This window comes from Elgaria multicarinata, chromosome 14 (assembly GCF_023053635.1).
Source record: "Elgaria multicarinata webbii isolate HBS135686 ecotype San Diego chromosome 14, rElgMul1.1.pri, whole genome shotgun sequence".
Lineage (NCBI taxonomy): Eukaryota > Metazoa > Chordata > Lepidosauria > Squamata > Anguidae > Elgaria > Elgaria multicarinata.
In genome coordinates, this window is record NC_086184.1 from 4,005,078 (window position 1) to 4,027,595 (window position 22,518).

The 22,518-nt window shown below is 51.2% G+C and overlaps 1 protein-coding gene across 2 annotated transcripts in view; it reads left to right on the plus strand.

Annotated features, from left to right (window-relative positions):
• The window catches only part of GSE1 (Gse1 coiled-coil protein), a 402,911-nt gene that overhangs the window by 110,364 nt on the left and 270,029 nt on the right, over positions 1–22,518 (plus strand). For both annotated transcript variants that reach the window (XM_063141042.1, XM_063141043.1), the window contains exon 2: positions 12,992–13,151. In XM_063141042.1, coding sequence (XP_062997112.1) covers positions 12,992–13,151 — 160 coding nt within the window. The remainder of the gene's footprint in view (positions 1–12,991; positions 13,152–22,518) is intronic.

The following is a 22,518-nucleotide window of genomic DNA, read 5'->3' on the forward strand; positions in this document are numbered from 1 at the left end:
GGGCGCCATCTCGCCCGCCCAGGCCCAGCTGAATCCTCAGGCCGGGCCAGCTCACAGACGATGCGCATGAGTGCGGCACTGTGCCCGGTGCCCCTCTTAGCTTGGCGCTCTAGGCAGCCGCCTGAGTGGCCTCTATGGTAGCACCGGCCCTGGGTGGGCTAGGAAGGAGGAGGAGGTCTTGGTGGTAGTGGTGGTGGTGGTGGTGGTGAAGGAACTGATTTGGTCCCTCAGCAGTAGATGAGAAGACAAAACCAAAATACCTTCCTCTTGCTTGTGGACAGCTGAACAGCCCCGTGCACTTTAGTTACGTGAGACGCAATCCTATGCATGTTTCGACAAGAAAAGTCCTGCAAATCCCATCATTCCTCTTGCCAGCTAAGTTGGCTGGGGGCTGCTGGGAGTTGTAGGACCTTTTTCTCTGATTGGAGGAAGGCTGCTTTAAGGTGTATAGATTGGGAAAAGGAAAGGAACCTCTCATGCAAGCACTGAATCATTGCTGACGCTTGGAGGGACGCCAGCTTTCGCTGACGTTTTCTTGGCAGGCCTTATAGCGGGGTGGTTTGCCGTTGCCTTCCCCGGCCGTGATTCCCTTTCCCCCAGCTAACTGGGTACTCATTTCACCGACCTCGGGAGGATGGAAGGCTGAGTCGACCCAAGCCGGCTGCCTGAAACCAGCTTCCGCTGGGATCGAACTCAGGCCGTGGGGAGAGTTTCAGCTGCAGAAACTGCTGCTTTACCGCTCTGCGCCACATGAGGCTCCTATAGATTGGGGCCCGATGTCTATTGTGCACTTGGAATCCCTGGCTAAGGGCCCCCAGTACAGGTTCATGGCTTTCGCCCCATTTTGCTGCTGACACACCTCTGTTGCTGGATCCTTACCTCTGCTGACAAACCCAGAGATCTCTGCTTGCAGGCTGATGAGTGCCTGGGTGTGAGAGTCACAAAATCATAGAATAGCAGAGTTGGAAGGGGCCTTGAAGGCCATCGAGTCCAACCCCCTGCTCAATGCAAGATTCCACCCTAAAGCATCCCTGACAGATGGTTGTCCAGCTGCCTCTTGAAGGCCTCTAGAGTGGGAGAGCCCACCACCTCCCTAGGTCACTGGTTTCATTGTCGCTTAGCTCTGTTTGATCAGGTATTGTTTTCAAGCCGTGGAAGGTTTTAATCCTTCCTCGTTAATCTTATCCGTAGGCAGCGTGTGTCACCCAGCCCAAAATTCCTGGGAGCCTCTCCAGATTGGCAAAGCTCTGCTTGGGAGGCTTCCACCGGTGGAGAATTCCAGGGCCTGGCATTGGTTTGAAAGCGCCGCTTTGCGTGGGTGCCTCTCCTTACCTTGCTTTTGTTTGCTGCTTTCTCCTGGCCTCTGAAAGCAAGATGAATCATGCCTCCCCCCCACCCCCAAACACACACCACAGCTGCTCAGCTGCCCTGTGGCATGTGGCGCACCCTGAGTGAGAGCCGATAGAGCTGCCCGGGGAATGGGGGGACTAGGAGGTGGCAAACACTCCATGATCAACAGGTCCTTGGGAGCACCAGGTGGTGCATCTCAGCTGCACATCACCCATTCCAGGGCCCAATGACAGGAAAGGACTGCGCAATGGGTACGAAAGATCGTGAGGTTCTGGTTCCTCTCTATTCGGCCCTGGTTAGGCCTCATCTAGAGTATTGCGTCCAGTTCTGGGCTCTGCAATTCGAGAAGGACGCAGACAAGCTGGAGCGTGTTCAGAAGAGGGCAACCAGGATGATCAGAGGTCTAGAAACAAAGCCCTATGAAGAGAGACTGAAAGGACTGGGCATGTTTAGCCTGGAGAAGAGAAGATGGAGGGGAGACATGAGAGCACTCTTCAAATACTGGAAAGGTTGTCACACAGAGGAGGGCCAGGATCTCTTCTCGATCCTCCCAGAGTGCAGGACACGGAATAACGGGCTCAAGTGAAAGGAAGCCAGATTCCAGCTGGACATCAGGAAAAACTTCCTGACTGTTAGAGCAGTACAACAATGGAATCAGTTACCTAGGGAGGTGGTGGCCCCCCACACTAGAGGCCTTCAAGAGGCAGCTGGACAACCACCTGTCAGGGATGCTTTAGGGTAGATTCCTGCATTGAGCAGGGGGTTGGACTCGATGGCCTTGTAGGCCCCTTCCAACTCTGCTATTCTATGATTCTATGATCAACCGGCAGAGGGCCAATGAGGGCTGAGGCACTGGTGATGCGGGACACTTGATCCCTAAAAAGAAAAGCCCTTATTTATTTTTTAAAATTTCTAACCCGCCTCTCCATCCCGATCGATTGTGCCCCTGGGATTTTCCCAGTGCGCCCACCCGGCCCCTCCAAAATTCCTTGCTACTCCAAGCACGGCAGCTATTCCCGTATCCCAAGATGCCTTGGGAGCAGTGGCCCTTTTAGAAATTATTTCTTCTGGCAGTTCTGTGATGTTGGAGTGCTTATCCTGGTCTGTCTCTTTCAAAGAAGGTGAAATCCAGCAAAGCTATGCACCCTCTTCTCTTGCAGTATAACATCCTCTCGCTGACGTTCCCCAGTGAACTGCCTCTGGTATTGGAGGTAATATACAACTATCATTATTGGCCTTTTCCGCCACGCGTTTGTCTAATTCCCCTTTTAAAGCCATCTCCAGATCTTGAGCTAGCAAATCCCACCGATCGATTATGGTTTGTTTAAAGTCCATTTCAAAACCGTATTATTTAACTTTAGGGCTTTTACTCCTCTTGGGTGTTTTGCATAAAACTTTGCATGTCTCTCTGCATCCTTGTTACGCCTTGTTCCGAAGAACCTTTTTATTTCTGGTTATGTGAGCCTGATATGAAGGTGTAATACAGCCTTCCCTATCTTGACCCCTCCCCTAGGTGTGTTGGACTGCAGTTCCCATGTGGTTGGGAACGATAGGAGTTGCAGTCCAGCACACCAGGAGGACACTCGGTTGTGGAACTCTGGAATAGGGTGACACAGAGCCTCTGATCTTGAGTTTCGACTTTGGGCCTGGATGGCTTTTTTCTATCTCTTTCCTTCTGATGAGGGAACCTTTCAGATCAGTGCAGTCTTTCTTAAAGCTCCATCACACCTTGGAAGAAGCGCTGGCCGCTTCTCCGAGGACACTCAGTTACTTCCTCTTTTCAAACAGGAAGTAAACAAGGGGCCCGAGGCCCTCGTTGTGAACACACTGCTTCTCCCACACGCAGCAGGAGAAAGCAGCAACTTCGGTTTAAAAAATATTTCGTAGTTTTCTGGTTTTTCTTGTGGGCAAGGAAGACCAGAAGGGGCGGAGAGGCAGAAAACGTCATGTGAGCGACCTCCGAGGAATCCGTGAGTGCCCAGTAACGAGCGTGCAAGAAAACGCTCGTCGGATGGAGCTTTCTATCTGCAGAGGTTTGGTTTTTTTAGGTGTGTAATTTCTCCCTCTTTCTCTCTCTCTCAATAATTAAATAACAGTGCCTTTCGTCACCCCGGAGTGAAGCTGACATCTTCCCCTGTAGGACCGCCTGACAGGGATGGGGCGATGTTAATAGGCCGGCCAACTCTCGAGTAACGTACTGCCCGTGTCAGGGGGACTTGCTAATGCATCCGGGCCGGCTGACAGCTCAATCTCTCCGCGTTAGCGACATCAGCGTCAGATTCACCCGCCTGAGAATCTTTTGTCTTTTTGACTCGCGACCTGGCAAGGGAATCGATATGCCATCTGCTGCTCTGACCTGTATGCGTTTTCCGAGGAAGTGACGTCACCTGATCCTCTGTGGCCTCCTGGAGTTCTCTGACGCTGACAATCCTTGTGTGCTTTAAGCTTGGGTGGTGGTTCGGGGAAGCGACTCTTCTGCAAGACTCCCAGGAGCCTTTTCTGCTCCCTACTTTTCGTTGCCTCAGGTGTCTTGTCTGTGGCAGGGCATGGCAGGTGAAGCGGTTCCTCCCCTCTCCCTAAAAGCACCAGTTTGACTTTGATGCTGCGTTGCGCCCTGGTAGGAAAGCCTGACACCACTACTTCCAGCAATCCCACGCATGCACGCACGCACGCACGCCCCTGCAAAAATGCCAAGGGGTACTAGATAACAAGTTAGCGCCCAGATCACTCGGATGGGGCACTAATTGGTTGTGAGACTTTGAGGACATGGTCAGGGCGAGGAGGCACTTCTCTTCCACGAGGGGATGGAGAGACGCTTTATCTGGCTGGACAGATCCCTCTTAATTGAGCAGATACTTCGCATTTGCAAACAGATGGCTCCTTTGCATCAATTATTTCTTATCTGTGTAACGGGGATGATTTTCTGACAGATAGCAAGCGGGGAGGGGGGTGGGTGGGTGGGCGGGCTGGAGAATGAAGAGAGTGCAAAGAAGGAGAAGCACAGAATAGCTTCTGTGTCCCTCCCCCACCTCCGGAATTGCTTTTGTGTTCTCCAAAGACTACATTAAAAAGAGGAGGCCGCACGCGGTTGTGCTGGGGTTACGTTTCCCTAATGCCTCCTAAACGTCATCCCTTGGTGATGTGGCGCCTTTGAAGTCCAGCGCCTTCCATCTGAGGGAACAGGCCCCAGCATCACTTGGTGGAAGGAGGGTTTGAGGCCCTTCGTGAACCGCCCAGAGAGCTCCGGCTATTGGGTGGTATAGAAATGTACCACCCAATAGCCGGATGTAAATGTAATTTTGGGGGGGGATGTGGGGTGTGTGCGTTACTGTTCCTCTGAGCATCATCAGTTCGCCTTTTGCAAAATGGTTGTTGGGGCAGAACACTGTAGTTTAAAGAGTGGTCGTGTGGTTTGAAGGTTGGGCCCCACCTCTGCCTTGTCATCCAGTTCTTGGGAAAGTTACTTTTCTTTTAGTCTCACCAATTTGCCTTCTGGGAAAGCAGTCATTTGTGATGGGATGTGCCCATTTTATGAATGGGCACGCCCCAGTCCCATGGCAGGCATTTTGTGAGAGCACCCAGGGCACTCTTTCTCCACCAGCCCCAAATGGTTGAGGGCTCCTGGGTTATTGTGGGCCTGTTCAGAAGACTCCTTAAACCACGGCTCTAACCATGGTGGTTAAACCAGAAAGCCAGGCTGTGTTCAGAAGACACCTTAAACCATGGCTTTAACCATGTTGAATAAAGCAAAAAGCCTTATTCACCATGGTTAAAGCCGTGGTTTAAGGAGTCTTCTGAACACAGCCTGGCTTTCTGGCTTAACCACAGTCGTTAAAGCCACGGTTTAAGGAGTCTTCTGAACACAGCCTGGCTTTCTGGCTTAACCACAGTCGTTAAAGCCATGGTTTAAGGTGTCTTCTGAACAGGCCCAGTGTCTCGTAGCCTCTGTCTCAGGAAATGAAGCATTCTAGCCAATGTCTGTCCAACTTCCTTTGGAAAATCTGGGAGGCAGCTCACTTTCCTTCAGATGCGTCCCCCTACCTACTTCACCCCACCTTCAGTCTTGATGCGCCATCTGCCTCCCTGGGCAGGGATTGTGTCACCTCTGTGTCTCATACAGCATCTGGTACATTGTGGATGTGAAATAAGTATTAAATTAGGAAATGGGCAGCAAAAAGCGTTCCCTCCTTAGTCCAGATCAAAGGGAGAGGGCTGCAGCCCAGGGGCGGACTACCTACTTTGCAGGCTTGGAGGAAAGGGGAGACATAATAGAGCTGTACAGAATTATGCATGGGGTGGAGAATATAAGAAGAACCATGTTGGATCAGACCAAGGGTCCATCTAGTCTAGTGTTCTGTTCACACAGTGGCCAACCAGCTGCTAGAGGAAACCCACGAGCAGGACATGAGTGCAGCAGCACCCTCCTGCCCATGTTCCCCAGCAACTTGCGTACCTTGGCATACTGCCTCTGATGCCGGTGGCAACAGAGAGAAATCCAGACGAGTAGCCTTTGTAGCCTTCTCAAGGGATTTGTCTAACCCCCTTTTAAAGCCATCCAAATTGATGGCCGCCACTACACTTTGCGGTAGCGAATTCCATAGTTTGACTATGGGCTGCATGAAGGAGGTCTTCCTTTTACCTGTTCTTCGGCTGACATGGTCATCTTGAGCAGTTAGAATGCTCATGAATATTCCGTGGCATCCTCGCAGTTAGAATGCTCATGAGTATTCCGTGGCATCCTCAGCAGCTCAGCCAGTGGTGGACCTGCTGCAGGTGACAGCCGGTCAACAGCCAGCAGTAGCGGTAGGCAGTCTGAGGAACTGTTTGCTTCTCTCTTGCTCCTGTCTCACTTCCTCTCGCATTACTTCTCATCAGGCGCTGCTTCCCCAGGGTCTCTGCGGGGGCCTACCCTGATGTATGCAGCCAGAAAACATGATGTCTTCAGATCACGAGCAATTACCGCGCCCGGGCTGCATCAAATGCAGCTTTAGTAGGGAGCGCTACTGGGCCACACATCCTTCTTTGTATGCTTTGGTGATGGAGGAATGGCAAGCCTCCAAGAACGTTTTCTTCTCGTCCTCACAATTCTGGGGAAAACGCTCGGAGGAAAATCCTCGCCCTGGGGCTTGCTGGAACAGGTCTGGTTAGCTGAGGTGCAGAAATCCACCCTGTGTTTTCCAGCATTCTGGCTAGAGGCGGAAGCAGAGATGTGTGGTTGATCCTCCCAAATCTTAGTAAACAGATTGGCAGCCGTCCCAGATAAGGGCACAAGTTAAAAGCTGGGATGGATTCTTGCCTGAAGTGAGGACGTGATTGTGGCCTCTGGGTTTGGCCTTTTCCAGCGTGGGGTATGCAGCGGGGGGGGGGGGGGGTTCCCAGCAGAGTCTGCATCTGTTGAAAAGCATGGGGGGTCCTCACAGAATCCTTCAAAGGAGGAGGAACCATGCACACTGCTTCTTGCTCTTTGAAGGAAAGGCGTAATGAATTAAAAAATGCAATGTAGAAGTGCTGTGGTGCAGAGCAGGGGTGGATCTCCAGATGTTTGGAACTCTCAGCCACCTCTGCCTGCCAACATGACCAATGGTCAGGAATACCTGGAGGTGACGTCCAAAGCATCTGGAGATATAGTTTCTGCCCACCCCTGGCGGAGGGCAGATTTCCCCAAGCTGGTGCCCTCCAGAGCTTTTGGACTTCAACTCCCAGCATTCATGACTATTGGCCATGTTGGCTGGGGTTCATGGGAGTTGAAGTCTGAAACAACTGGAGGGCACCAGGTTGGGGAAGGCTGATGTAAAGTGGACTGATGGCTCTCTTCCTATGAATGGTGTGGGCCAGCCGTTTATTTATTTATTTATTTATTTAAAGTATTTATATCCCGCCCTATATCACTAAGATCTCAGGGCGGCGTACAGATAAAAACATACAGTATAAAACAAACAAGATATAATTTAAAAGCAATAGATGCAATTAAAACAGTTAAAACAATGTGCCAGTGAGTTTAACCATCAAAGGAAAAAGCCATGATTTTACTTGGCATTGAAATGCAATCAACGTTGGCGCCAGTCGGGCCTCCAAGGGGAGGGCATTCCACAGTCGGGGGGCCACCACAGAGAAAGCCCTCTCCCTTGTCCCATCATAATGTATATGTTGCATTGGTGGGATGCGGAGAAGGGCTCCTCCAACAGATCTAAGGTCTTGGGCAGGCATATATAAGGAGAAGCGCTCCCTCAAGTATCGAGGTCCCAAGCCATTTAGGGCTTTAAACGTCATTACCATCACCTTGAATTCTGTCCAGAAGCATATAGGCAGCCAGTGCAGTTCCTTTAAGACCAGTGTTATGTGGTCTCTGTAAGCTGTACCCACCAGCAGTCTAGCTGCTGCATTTTGCACTAGCTGCAACTTCCGCGTCGTCTTCAAGGGCAGCCCCACGTAGAGTGCATTGCAGTAGTCTAATAGGGAAGTCACCAGTGCATGCACTACTGTGGCTAGGTTGTCCCTGTCCAGGAAAGGCCGTAGCTGGCGGATCAGCCGAAGGTGACCCCAAGTACTCCGTGCCACAGAGTCCACCTGGGCCTCTAGTGACAATGATGGATCTAGGAGTACTCCCAAGCTACGTACCTGCTCCTTCAGAGGGAGCGCCACCTCACCCAGAACAGGTCGCTTACCCAATTCCCGGACTTAATGAAAAGGCAGGAAACTTATGCCCCTCTGGATGTTTTGGCCTACAACTCCCATCAGCCATAGCCAGCATAACCAGTAGTAAGGGATGATGGAAGTTGTAACCCAAAACATCTGGAGGGCCACAAGTCCCCCACCCCTGCATTAATCTGAGACACTAACAGACACTAAGGTTTTGCAGCTTTGTTCCAGGTATTCACGCTTACCTGTTCAGGGCTTTTACGGCTGGACTTTAGGCCCAAGAGCCTTTTCGTTGTTGCTTGTGATGGTGAGAAGTGATTTTGGGATTTCACGGTGCTGCTGATGCTGTTTTCCTCTGAACCCTCCTTCTGCCGCATCCCAACCTAACGTTCTCTCGCGTGTCCCGTTCGTCTTGCGCTAAACCTGTAGGACACGTCGTGCTGAGAGATCGCAGAGCCTCTGCTCTCTGCCTGTGCCTCCTTTTAATAGCTTGCCTTGCTAGCAACAAGCATGCCACCCACTCTGAGCCGGATAAATCATAGCCCGGATCGCTATTAACTCCCTAATTACACATTGACATGCCTGCCGCACGTTACAGCGCGGATAACTTCTCAAGCACGCATCCCGTCCGCTCCCAGTGAGATACGGCACCTGCTTTTCTGCAAGGCAGGAGGGCCTTCAGTTCCAGGTAGCCTGCTGAAAACTTGTGCCTTTTGAAGCTTCGTTCGTCCCTTCCCTTCCCACTAAACCCTGGGTAACCTGCAACTGACTCATTTCCTTAACAGCTGAAATCTCTCCCAAAGCTTACCTTAAATGACTTCCCAACACCTCTCTTATGGGAGAGAGGCCAAGATGGAAAAAGCTGGCTAGGTCATCCAGGTAGGGCTGAGTCAATTCTGCACCAGGAATTGATGTAGTCTGCAATTCACCCCTTTCTTCCGTCTTCCGAGACTTCTCCAGCTGTTGCCCACACGCTTTGAAGCTTGCCTTCGCTTTCAAACCTTAATGGCTAGAAACTTGTTTTGTCTTTGTGATTTTTGCTTAAAAGTGACGAGGTTTGTGTGTTTCGGGGACGCTGAGGTTTTGACATTCCTCTTTGGAGGGCTGAGGGAGCGATTCCCGGAGGCTCCCGGCAGAGTTGGGATCCCGTCTGACGCTTGCTCCGCGTAGGCAGGCTTTCCAGCAAGTAAATGGTTATGACCTCGACCCAAAGTGGAGCATTTCACACAGTGGGCTTTTGGCTCGGTTCAGTACAGAAGTACAGAGCTCAAAACCTGTGCAGCAAAGGGTCCCTTTGCAGGATTCCCTGAGAAAGCCTTTTCAGTATCAAACCTTGCGCACGAACTGAGGCCACGGCTATGGATTGCAGCAGGCGTGTGATGTAATAATAATAATAATAATAATAATAATAATAATAATAATAGCATTTCTTACCTGCCTCCCCACTTTGATCGAGGCAGGGAACAACAATAAAGGAGACAATACATAAAACTGAATTAAAACGTAATATACATTGTTAAAAACATCCTAAAAAAATCCTAAATCACTCTAAAAAATCTTAAAATTCCACTGGAAAGGCCTGCCGGAAGAGATCAGTCTTTATAGCTTTCTTGAATGCTAGTAGACTGTTAAGTTGACGAGTCTCCTCCGGCAGGCCATTCCACAGACTGGGAGCAGCAGAAGAGAAGGTCCTCTGGGTAACAGTTGTTAATCTAGTTTTTGCTAGCTGAAGTAGATTCTTCCCAGAGGACCTGAGTGTGCGGGGCGGATTGTATGGGAGAAGGCGATCCTGCAGGTAGCCTGGACCCAAACCATGTAGGGCTTTAAAGGTGATAACCAACACTTTATACTTCATAGAATCATAGAATAGTAGAGTTGGAAGGGGCCTACAAGGCCATCGAGTCCAACCCCCTGCTCAATGCAGGAATCCACCCTAAAGCATCCCTGACACATGGTTGTCCAGCTGCCTCTTGAAGGCCTCTAGTGTGGGAGAGCCCACAACCTCCCTAGGTAACTGGTTCCATTGTCGTACTGCTCTAACAGTCTGGAAGTTTTTCCTGATGTCCAGCTGGAATCTGGCTTCCTTTAATTTGAGCATGCTATTCCATGTCCTGCACTCTGGGAGGATCGAGAAGAGATCCTGGCCCTCCTCTGTGTGACAGCCTTTTAAGTATTTGAAGAGTGCTCTCATGTCTTTGCTCAGAAACTACTTGGTAGCCAGTGAAGAGATTTTAAAACTGGTGTAATATGGTCACGCCTAGGTGTAGCAGTGACCAGCCTGGCTGCCATATTTTGAACTAGTTGAATTTCCCGAATAGGCACAAAGGTAGCCCTATGTTGAGCGCATTGCAGAAGCCGAGCCTCGAAGTTACCAGCCCATGCACTACCCTCTCTAGGTCTTCTAACTCTAGGAAGGGGCACAGCTGGCATATCAGCCGAAGCTGATAGTACGCCACAGGGCTGAAGCTGAGCATGTCTGGGTGTGTTCTGTGGTTGCTTGGGGGTCCCAGGTACGCCGCTTTCTGTTCCACCAGCAAAGAAAGGCAAGTTCTAAATGAAGGATGTCTACTGCTTGCTCTCCAGTTAAAGTAGAGGCTGGTACACTTCCCCTCCGCTTTCAAGGACAGGAAGCTCTCACCCCACTCATGAGAAGAGGATCACTTTCTATGAACGGCTGCACAAGAGACGAGCAAGCAGGCCGGGAATTCCACCCAACCGCCAATCCCTTACCAAGTCCTCCGGGAGAACCACAGGATCACCCAGACCCTTCTAGAGCTCTCCTCCTCATCCCAGGGTCTCTTCCCCGTGTCCCAGATCCGTGCCGGGCCCGGGCAGCTGAGGATGGAACGCTGCCAGTTGGGAGTCCGTGAGCGATGCCATTCCAAGTCTTGTGGGATTTGTTGAGCGTGAGCGGTTTGCGCACGGGGCATCACCATATGGGCCCCATAAATTAAAGTGTTCCAGGAAACAAATGGTAGATTTATACGCCGTTGCTCGTATGTGTGCCTCATTGAACCTGAGAGCTTTGCGACGGAGTTCACACAAGCCATTCATCTTATTTAGCTGCCCTGATTTTAGAGGACTAATCCTGGGAGAAGGGGGTGGGTGGGTTGGATCAACGTTAAAAAAAAATAAATCTGTTCTGCATATCAACTCAAAGGCTGTGCCGCTCATAAATTGAAGAGGGAGGAAGGGAGAGGTGATGGACAGGAAGAAGGGGGAGACCCCACTTTTCACTTGCATGGCTCTCGTGGCATGGCAGGAGTTTGCTTTCACATCCTCCACCGTGAAGGGCTATGAAGGGCTCACCTGTACATTGGTTTTGGATTCCCTCTAAGAAGGTGGTGGGGTTGGAGCAATGTGTCAGTTCTAGAATAGCTGGTCAACGGGTTGCACTATTTGCAGTGAAAGCTAATAGATGTAGAGCAAAGTTTTTAGAGACAATTGGAGTGTGTTGTTATAAAGATTCAGAGATATAAATGAAATGTCATTGAGAAGCAATTAAAGGTTTCTGTATGTCCGCTGTGCTCCTATCTTACTATCCTTTTGGTAACGCATGTTACGTTTTTGATAGCTCTGTAATTTTTAACCATATGTAATTTTTATCATGTATAGCATAGCAAAATGTCAAGTTTGTATGTGTTGCAATGATCTGTGGATTGCGCAATAAACATATTGATTGATAGAATAGCTGGAGCGAAGGTTTCCCTGGAAGCGCGGGCGTTATGTAACCTAAATCACCATCAACACCCTTTTAAAAAAGGAAGAAAGCTGAGAACCCTGCAACGCTTACCCTTTCGTCCAGGACTACATTCTTGTGTGGTTCACATTCACACACACACACACACACAGGAGGAATAAAAGGTTGCCATTGTGTTAGATGCAAATTGGCTTTGGACAAGGTGAAACCCAGGACTGGGTGAGGTGCACAAGAGAGTTGTTTGGCTGCAACACACTCTCCCTTTGATCCTTAAAGTCCTGAAAGGCAGGATTGGGGTTTCTCGCTGTCCCGATGGCTGAGCACCAGGGCCACCGTGGCTTTGGAAGGCCCGAGGTGGGACGGGGAGGTGGGGGTCACAGCACAAGTTACGTGTCTTCGGCCAAGTGCTGTCTGGTGCAGGAGAATCCCCCCTCCTTCCAGGTTCACATGTTTTTTCTCCTTCCGGCTGAGCCCACTCAGACTGGCCTCTTTTCAATCCAGGCTCAAAACGAGTTTTGAGCTGGACTGTGTATTTGAGAAGTAGATGTTCATTGAGAAACAAGTACACCGTGTCCGGAGTCCGAGGACTGGGCAAGACCAGCCCTTAGTTGGCTAATGGTGACAAGCCGGTGCCAATGATGCATGGCACGATTGCACCGTGCTGGGATCCCGGTTGCACAAACTGGTTCCGCATCAATGTGAATCCGAAGTTCGATGAGCGTTGAGAGATGCAGATCCAGCAGAAGGCCAGGCGGCGCCTCGCAAATGGTTAAGAGACGTGCTTCGATTCATGCTCTTTCGCCCAGATCATGCTCAAAAGTTTTCATTGTCGGGTTCAGGGATGCGGAAGCCAAACCTAGCTCTGCTAGGTTCCCAGTCCAGCCCTCTGTGGTTTCCCGAGTGGCCAGGCCCCTTTCCCCACAACTGTCAGTCCTTTGTGCATCTCCAAATGGCTTTCGTGCAGTTTTGGTCCATTCTGAAAAGCCTCTCCTAAGGCAGCAAGAGCTTTGAGCTTAAATACATTGGCATTTTTTTGATCATTTAGCCCCACTTCTTTTGCCTTTGGCCCAGCACACCAATGGCATGGGGTCCCCCAGCGCAATGGAGAGTAAACCCCTTCACTGGACAGCGCTGCTCCTTTCAATTGCCACCTAAAATCACAGGGGGGAAAAATCAATTTCGCCTTTCTTCCCAGAGGTCTGAGCTGCTGCTGGGTCGTGTTTGTGTGTGTGTGTGAGAGAGAGAGAGATGGGGGATTGGTCCTCCAGCCCTCACGTCCTTCCTCTCCTTCTTTCCTTCCAGACGTCAGCCTTTCCACTAGAGGCACCTGCTCTGAAACTAGTTGCCAGCGACCCCACCCAGCGCCCGCCGGGAGCCACGGAGACCGCAGCTGCAGGGAACGGACCTGCTCAGGATCACAGGGCTGGCTTAGATGTGGATGGTGCCGCCCAAACAGCTACAAGTAAGCATTGCGCGTGTCATTTCAGCCCGGAGTGCGCGCGAGTGTGCATTGCGCACAGGCGAAGAGGTACCCCCCCCGGTAGTAGAATGTCCGTAATATGTGCCTGCGCGTGTGTGTGTGTGTACACAAAAAAAACCAGGCTGCGTGAAGAGTTGTTTCGCTTCTGGGGAGAGGAGAGATGCAGACGAGCTGCTAACATACTAAGGCGCCCTCTGGAGGTGTTGGACTACAACTCCCATCATCCCCTGTGAGGGGATGCTGGGAGTTGTAGTCCTGACATGGTGGCACGGGCCCTGCCAGGCTGCTTGTCCCTCCTGAGTTTCTTAGGATATTAAAATTTTGTTTCTTATTTTGTTTCTTAGGGTATTAATATTAATTTTGTTTGTTTTTAACTTGGAGGGTGGGCACGCGTGCTGCAGAGCACAGCGCTGCTCTCTGGCGCCACCTTCGCCAGTGTTCGAAAGAGGGGTGTTGCACTTTGGAGCTCCACCCTCACCTCTGGCTTGTTCTTGGGTACTTGGGCAAGTAATTCCCCCTTCCGTCTCAACGCTTTGCCTTCTGGGAGGGGAGGGTTTTGTGACCGCAGTGGCAGAATGGGGATGACCCCCCCCCCGTGGCAGCCATTTTGTGAGAGCACCCACAACACTCTCTCAAACCCAAAATGTGCTCACTGACCCTGGCTCAAAATGTTTGGGGACCCCCCCAAATTGAGCTGTTCCTCCATCTGAGAGCCAGATAATGTTTGCTGTCGGCTTTATATAAGCAGAGAGGGCATTTTAAAAAGGCAGAAGGCAGTTTTACAGTTGACTTGGAGCAGGGCTCCAAATACCCTAAACAGCCTTAAAGGGGATTCGCCGTCAGCCTAATGGTCGTCCTCATCGCGGTCCTTAAGAGCACAGGGCCTTCCCCATGCCAAGGTCCTCCTGGAAGGGAATTCTGGAGGTCCCTTGCAGCTCCTGCCAGGGTTTTCCTGGCACAGATGCAAGCTCTTCCAGCTCCTAAGACTGAACCCAAATGTTTCAGCCCGTTCTCTTTTCTCCCTACAATCAATGACTTGCCGGCTGGGGTCAAAGGAGGCCACGCCTGTGCTTTCGGTGTCCCAAAGCCGGACCTGGCTGGATGCCACCTCCTGGGAGTTTAATATCCTCCCCGGTTGGGAGGTGCAGCATTCCTAGAGGAGGCGTCTCTCTCTCTCTCTCTCTCTCTCTCTCTCTCTCTCTCTCCCTCTCCCTCTCCCTCCGCCCCCCGCAACTTTCCAGGCCTGTTCTATGCCGGCAGGCCCTCTGGAGCATGGAACCCCGGCTTGGGGAAACTAGAGCTTCCCTCCTTCAGCTGCTCTCCCTGAGAAGTCGCAGGAGGGAAAAGCGAATTCTCAAGGACAAGCCAGGAGCTCCATTCGCTGAGGAATGCTGGCACTGGGGATGGGGGGTTAGCGATGGGCCACTGGGACCCGGCGGCGGCTTCTGCTCTGGCAACAGCACCAGGAGCCTGGGGCCATGTGTTCACATGCAACAGCTGCTTTATTCAGCGATTCCACCCCTGTGGCCCTCTTATGGACAGTTTAAAAGTGAGATGGGAGCAGGAGTGTGGTGACCAAGGTAGGGACCAATTCAGTTCCTTGCCGCTGCCTCTCTGCCCTCCATCGCAAAGTCTACACCACTCTGGAATCCGGAGCGCAGGAGAGACGCTGCACTCCGGCGCCATTTCTCTGGATACCCAGTCTTGCAGCCTTCCCCTACTGGGAATGATGGGAGTTGCAGTCCAACCCACCCGGAGGGCACCTAGTTGGCCAAGGCTGCGGTATTGTCTAATTCTGTTCTGACGAGCGGCACCTCTTCAGGTCTCAGACAGGTAGAGAGAGGTCTCTCCAAGCGCAGTTACCTGAGATCCTTTAAGTGGAGATGTACCTGGGGCCTTCTGTTTCTACCCCTCAGCTATGAGCTGTTCCCCACATGCCAGGACACCACAGAATCATAGAATAGTAGAGTTGGAAGGGGCCTATAAGGCCATCAAGTCCAACCCTCCGCTCAGTGCAGGAATCCACTCTAAACTTCTTATATTAAATGTTTTAAGAACTGAATAAATGACAATTCTGAAGTCACAAACATGTCAGTTTCATTTCAAGATACTGTAACTCAGCCTTTCTCAACCTGGGGCGCTCCAGATGTGTTGGACTACAACTCCCAGAATGCCCCAGCCAGCTCTGGCTGGGGCATTCTGGGAGATGCAGTCCAACACATCTGGAGCGCCCCAGGTTGAGAAAGGCTGCTGTAACTGATGATACACATCCATTAGTCTCTTCTACGGGGACTTCTATAAAAACAGAACACCCCAACAACTCAGGAAGCCAAGCTCACAGTTTTCTCCTACATATACATGCCTTTCCAAGATGTTTTATACTAATGAGGGTGGTCCAAGCATACTAAAAGATCTCTCTCTCTCTCTCTCTCTCTCTCTCTCTCTCTCTCTCTCTCTCTGTGTTTTTGGGGGGATAGTACATCTGGTATTGCATTTGTGATTCTGAGTTGTCTCCAGATTTATTAGTCTAGATACAGGCGTAGATGTTTTGGATTATAACTCCCACAACCGCTAAGTTAAGGCACTGAAAACTGCCTTACTCCACTTCCTTCAAGGGACCCTCACACCAGGGTCTAGAAAAAGTGAGTGGAAGCCCCTTGGAGTGTCTCTACAGCCACCTGGTAGTATCATTCTAGAATAAAGGGTCAGGGAGGGTCTTTGGTAATTTGCGAGCTATTTACAGCCAGCCAGCTGGGAGCGGCGGCTATGGCCTGGAACGGACCATGTGAAGTTGCCTGTGTTAATTACCAGAGTCGCTTGGCAGAGACACTGAGTAATGGCATGTTAGTTGCCGGCTGTACTCCTTGCACCGTCTCCAGGAAGCAGCACCTTCGTGTTCCTGGTCAGGATCTTGGCTGGCACTCAAGGAGGGAGCAGATGCCAAAGCCGTGCCAGCTGCACGTGGGTGAAGCAAGGTCAACGATGGAGGTCGGCTGGGCCACGGAAGATGTGCACCCCTCCCCTCCTTTCCACATCCACTTACGGCTCTTTCGGACATGACATTGCCCTCCGTGGAAGGATGGGAGTTTTCCACGGGAGCCTGAGGCGCCCTGCAGAGAAAAACGTTTAGCTTGGACTTAGGAAGTTTGGATGTTTTATTTTTCTATCGGGAGTGTTGGTAACTTGAAATCTTTGTGCCGATCTACTGATAAACACACTAGTTTAAGTGTACATAAGGAGTGTGTGTGCGTGAGTGCGTTTTCTTTAGAAAACGTACCGCTCGCCGTTGGTTTCGCACACTTCTGCTGACGCCACAAATGCATTCAACTCAGAAAATTAAGGGGGAGGGAAAAAAACAGACATTGGGCTTGCTCTAGATTAGTGAAGGCAGGCAGATAAAAGTGCTTCTTTATACCTTGTGAGAACTGCTGATAAGGGCATTTGTTCCTTCGATTCTGTAGGACAAAACATGGCCAAAACACACACACACACACACAAAACGCCCCAGCAGAAGCATGCTTAGTGCAGCAAGTTAGTTGGGATTGGGAGGCCTGGTTCAAGTAGGGACAGGAGCGCGAGAGCCCTTCGTTGTCCAGTCCTGGCCTTAGAGCACAGCTGGAAGCCCCAAAAATGTCCCAAGGGAAAACGAAGTACAGCAGGGACTCCTCTGAACTCACTGCAGGGAATGAGCTCTCGGAGACCCCCGACCCCTTGTCTGTCACCATGGGCTGGAACATACCAATTGTTTTAATACCCACCAGTTTAATTAGATGAGTTCTAGTCATTTGAAAGAGGAAGGGAATGTATAAACGAAAGGGATAGTCATGTTTGTTGCAGCAAAAGCAACAAAGAATATTAAAAACTAAGATATGTCTTGTAGCAGAAGGTTTCATTTCTCTCCTTTTCCTCCTTTTTAGAATGTTGCTTTTTTTGTGTGCTCATAATTAACTCTTCTCTGGCTCCTTTCCCTGGCCGGGGGAGTAGATACAGGCCTATGCATTATCTTCCCTGTACCCCAGAGAAGGTTGGACATGCTGAAACAGAACTCCCAATCTTTGGAATCAGCTTCATGCCATGGGAACATAGTGTGCTCTGCAACTTCTGTTTTAGGAAGCCAGCAGGTTGAGTACCCCCAGCCTGAGAAGTTTCACCCTGGAGTATCATCATCATCATCATCATCATCATCATTTTATTATGCAGTCACAGACCCAATAAGAAACAATAGCAGTCATTAAAACTAGGGTGACCATGTGAAAAGGACACGGCTCCTGTATCTTTAACAGTTGCATAGAAAAGGGAAGTTCAGCAGGTGTAATTTGTATATATGGAAAACCTGGTGAAATTTCCTCTTCATCACACCAGTAAAAGCTGCAGGAGCCCTGCCCTCTTTTAAATCTGGGTACTCTAGTATAGCTCCTGCAGCTTTAACTGTTGTGATGAAGAGGGAATTTCACCAGGTTCTCCATATATACAAAGGACACCTGCTGAACTTCCCTTTTCTATGCGTTAAAGATACAGGAGCCCTGTCCTCCTTTTCATATGGTCACCCTATTAAAACCCTAAAACACAACCATTGATTCATTATACAACAGGCTAAAAAGTTATCTAAACATATACATATTTAACTTCTATAAGCATAATTAAAAGACCCGATACAAAATATTAAAAACAATATAGAAGTTGCAGTTAGGGTGAGTGAACCCTCTCAAGAGACCTTTGTATGGAGGTGAGGAGCTTAGCCACGAACTCTGTTGTTGATTTGTTCGTACCTGCCAGGAAGTCTTCTAAATGCTCTTCGGCTCACCCTGGAGTATGTGAAATCCACTAAGCCAAACTCAAACCATAGCGCTGTTTGATTGGGCGAGGGAGGCAAACCTTCCTCCGGGGCACAGCCAGGGCCAGTGTCGTGGGTCAGCATGTTCAGGCTCCTTCCAAGGGTCCACACCTCCTTCCTCCATTGAGAGGAATGGGCTCAAGTTGAAGCCAGATTCCAGCTGGACATCAGGAAAAACTCCCTGACTGTTAGAGCAGTACGACAATGGAAACAGTTACCTAGGGAGGTTGTGGGCTCTCCCACACTAGAAGCCTTCAAGAGACAGCTGGACAACCATCTGTCAGGGATGCTTTAGGGTGGATTCCTGCATTGCGCAGGGGGTTGGACTTAATGGCCTTGTAGGCCCCTTCCAACTCTGCTATTCTTTGATTCTATGAGGAGGTCCCCTGGACCTGCTCCCCCTCTTGCAGCCTGCTTGTTCACCTGCCCCTGGCTCTGGCCCGGACATCAGCAGTGGTGAGGAAGAGGAGGAGGAGCAGAAGCCACGGCCTCCCTGCTCTCTGCCTGTCAAGCAAGCGAGCGGTAGCCATGATGAGAAAAGAGGATAAGGAGCCGGCCCTGACCTTGGACAGCTGCTTTTGTTTTCCAAGCCTAACTCCACAAGGTCAGAAGACGCTCAGTTCCCCGAAAGGGGGTTTCTGACAAGTCCTTTAATCCAGAGTATCCCTGCCTGTTCTGTCTGGCCCTGGATGGAGGGGCTCCCCTTGCCGGTGCAAGGACCTGTCAGTTGCAGGGGGCGCTGTCGTTTTCTGTTTCTCCAGCAGAGGGCAAGTCAGAGCCCTGAGTAAATAACCACGTACAGCTTGCCAAAATGCCCCCTCCAACCCCCCCTCCTTCCCCGGCAGTGTCCAAGGTCTGCTTATCTCTGTAGTCTCAATGCCGGGAAGGCCCTGCCAAGTCCCGGGATCAGGTCTTCCTTTGAATTTCTGAAACCGCCTCCATGCTCCACTCAAGGCAATCGGCAACAATTCATAACATAACAGAAATGCTGCATTTTGTCCCCATTTGATCTTTTTTTTGGGGGGGGGGAGAAATATGTCCTTAAGTCCCCTTTTCCCAGAGGCATTATCCCTCCCCCAATGTACAGCCCTTCCCCCCTCCCCATGTCTGATGGTAGCACAGCATCCCTTGCGGGGGTGTGTGTGTGTGGATTCGTGGCTTGTTTGGTGGCGGGTCAAAGCTTCACCAGCTGAATTTCAGCCTGCCTTGCAATAGTTGAAAAGCCCAGGGGTTCTGCCAGGAGCAGTTACTTGGTCGTATCCACTCTCAGCATCTCTGTAGTAAACTCTCCTCACCCCCACATCTACAACAGCCTCCTCACCCCACCCCCCACCCCCACGCCCCCAACATCCTGGGTGGGAAAATGTCTTGGAACATTCCACATAATTCTTCATGGAAATATTATCAAAGTAGACTTTACTCCATTTGCTAGCTAGTTTCTGAACTTTGGATGTGAAGTTGCTTTAAATGGATATTGTTTGGTTTTTATGCTTTTGATGGTTTTAAATTTTCGTATGTTTGTTTTTAATGTTCATTGCTTTTAACTTTTGTAACCCGCCCAGAGAGCTTCGGCTATGGGGCGGTATATAAATGTAATAAATAAATAAATAGAGCCAGGACCAAAGCCCAGAAATATCTCAGGCAAAGAATGAAGACTTCGGAGGGTGCGTCCCTGAGCGCGTGCAGAGTGCTAGCCCTGGCATGGCTACAAGTCGCCCTCCTGTTCCCTGTCTGGGGCAAGGGCGGTGGGGCCTGGATTCCAGGCGCTTCAACTCCCCCCCCCACACTTTTTTTCTTTTTTAAAAAAGAAAGGACTCCAGGCTGTAGCCTTCAGGGCCTTGACGTGGGAGCCAGCCAGCCAGCCTTGCTTGCTTCCGAGTCAGCATTGCATAGGGTTGGGCTAGCCCGGCGGTACATCCCATAGACCTGAGTAGGGCTTCCTCACGAGTAAACTTTCTGCAGCCGAGTTGCGCTGCTCGAAGGCAGGGAGTTTTGCTGTTTTCTTCCCCTACTTGAGCTTGGGGTGGGGGAGAGAGAAGAGGCACGCTTAAGCCCCTCCTTCTCGGAGGCATGATTCCCCCCCCCCGGGTTTGCAATGCAGAGCCCTCCTCCTCCCCCCACCCTTGCATGTGTCCGGGGCTACTGCCCCCCTCCTTCCCTCCCTCCCCCCCCCGCTGGCTTTTCTGGGCGGGGGATGGGCTAGCAGAGCGGCTGCTGCGCCGTGGCCCGGTTGGAGCCGGTGAGTCACTTGGTGGCTGCAGCTCCTGGAACAGGAGCAGCCCGGCTGGGCTGGGCAGGGCTGAGCCGCGCCGCGGGCGGGGGAAGAGAAACTCCAGAAGCAGGAAGTGGGGGGGGGCACAGAGAGAGACAGAGAGAGAGAGAGAGAACGAGGCAGCCAGCCAGAGAGCGAGAGAGAGAGCGCGCGCGCGCCGGGCTCTCGTGCGCAAAGTTGCGGGGCGCACGGAGAAAAGTTCTCGCCCTCCCCGCGAGCCCGGCGGCTGGATGAGCGCAGCGCCTCGGGGGGGTCTTGCCGCTGCCGCCGCCGCCGCCGCCGCCACCTCTGCCACCGCCCCCAGCGCTGCCCCCCCCAACCACCACCCCCATGGAGGAGAGGAGCCCCCGCTGGACCGGCCGTCCCACCGTCATCGGTGAGTGCCGCTGTTTGCGTCCATCACCGCGGCGTCTGGGCGGGCATGGCGGGGGGGGGGGGGGCAGGAGGGGAGGAGGAGGGGGAGAGGCGCGCGCGAAGAGACGCTGCTGCTGCTGCTGCTGCTGGCGGCGGCGACGGAGGCGGCTTCCTCCCACCAGGGGAAGTTCGATTTCTTGTCTGCGGTTTGGACTGGTGTGGATTCCGGACAGGCTGGGTGGGTGGGTGGGTGGGGGAACTTCTTAGGTTTTCGCGTGAAGCGGGGCAGGGGCTCAAAGCCTAGTGCTTTTGGAGGTGTGTCTGCCTGGCTGGCGTCACTCAGTGCTGCAGGAATGAGCTCTGCACATGCTCAGAGACGCTCACTTTCCCAACCAGTCTTAGGTTGAACTCTGTGTGTGTTTGTGTGTGTGTGTGTACAGAATTAGTAACAGAGGCTGTGAGGCCTGGCATTACTTTTTAAAGGAAAATTGGTTCTTGGAGTTAAGCCTAGCAAGATCCCAGGGCAGAAATTTCCCAGTCTAATCCAGGGACCTTTTATTGATGTATTGGGTGGGTGGGGGGAAGGCAGGCTGCCTGTGTTTGCTGGCCCTCGCTTCTCTGCAATCCCTTCTCAAGGCGTCAGAATGGGTCGTGTGACGTGCAATCAAGTTCCTGTAGGGAAGGTCTGGTGGACTTGGCTTGGCTCAGCTTCAGCCCTGGGGTAGGAGATGGGGGACACGGGACGGGACACCCTGCTACTGTTTTCTTATTTTTATTTATTTCTAAGGCGCGTTAGTCAGCCAACAGTTGTGTGTGCTTTGGAGAGGCTTGAAGAGCTCCAAATGTTGCGGAGGGGCTTGCCATGTGTTTCGGGGCTGTGGGGGTGGCTGGCACAGGGCAGCCTGGGCCACATATCTCTGGCTGCCTCATGTCTGCTCTGTTGGCTACCCGACTCCTGCCCTGCGACCTTGCACTTCCAGCCAACGTTTACTACGTCTGTTAACCAGGGGCACTCCTTGCCACATGATGCTGCAGAAGTGTTATGACGCAACAGCTGTAGTTTCTGGAGCAGCAGCCCTTTTCTCTTGTGGCCAGTGCCACATTTTACACCATCATCATCATCATGTATATACTGTTTCTCATTTGAAACAAATCCCGAAGTGGTTTACAAAAGAATAAAAACTCATAACAACAAGACAGACAACACACACACATACTCACACACACACAACTTGAGGCTGCTACAAAGATAGCTCACATTTGGGGAAAGCCAAAGCAAACAGATACCTTCTTAGTAAATGCCTAAAACATGCCACCGTTGAGGCCTAATGTACTTCAGAGGGGAGATCCTCTCACAGGATGGGTGCCATTGCAGAGCAGTTCTATCTCCATGTCTTCCTCAAGGAGAAATCTGAGGGCCCTGGCATGGGAATGGCCTGGGCAGTTTGGTATACGGTTGATGTTCATGCAGTGGCCTTTTGTTTTTGAAGTTCCCATTGCCTGTGCACCTTTGGAGACATGGCACCGGGCGCCCATGCTTGTAAAGTATTTCTAGGGTTGCATGTGAGTTTCCAGATAATTTCTAAAATTCATGAACAGGTTGCATCTGAGCCAACCTTTACTACATACTAGTAGCCATCCGAAATTTGGGCAAATTCTGAAGTTCCCCTGTTTGTGCCTTTGCTAGTAAATATTTAGGGAAGTGGCTGGAGACAGAGTCTGAAGCATGCAGCGGACCAGCTTGGATGCGCGTGGCCTAACATTGGATCGTTGTCTCTCCCCTTTGTGTTCACATGTGACTTAGGGACTCTCAGTGAAAGTTGGAATAGTTTTTCATGTCAAACCAGCCTCAGTTTAGAGGTGAACTGATCCCTTCATGCAAATAGCGT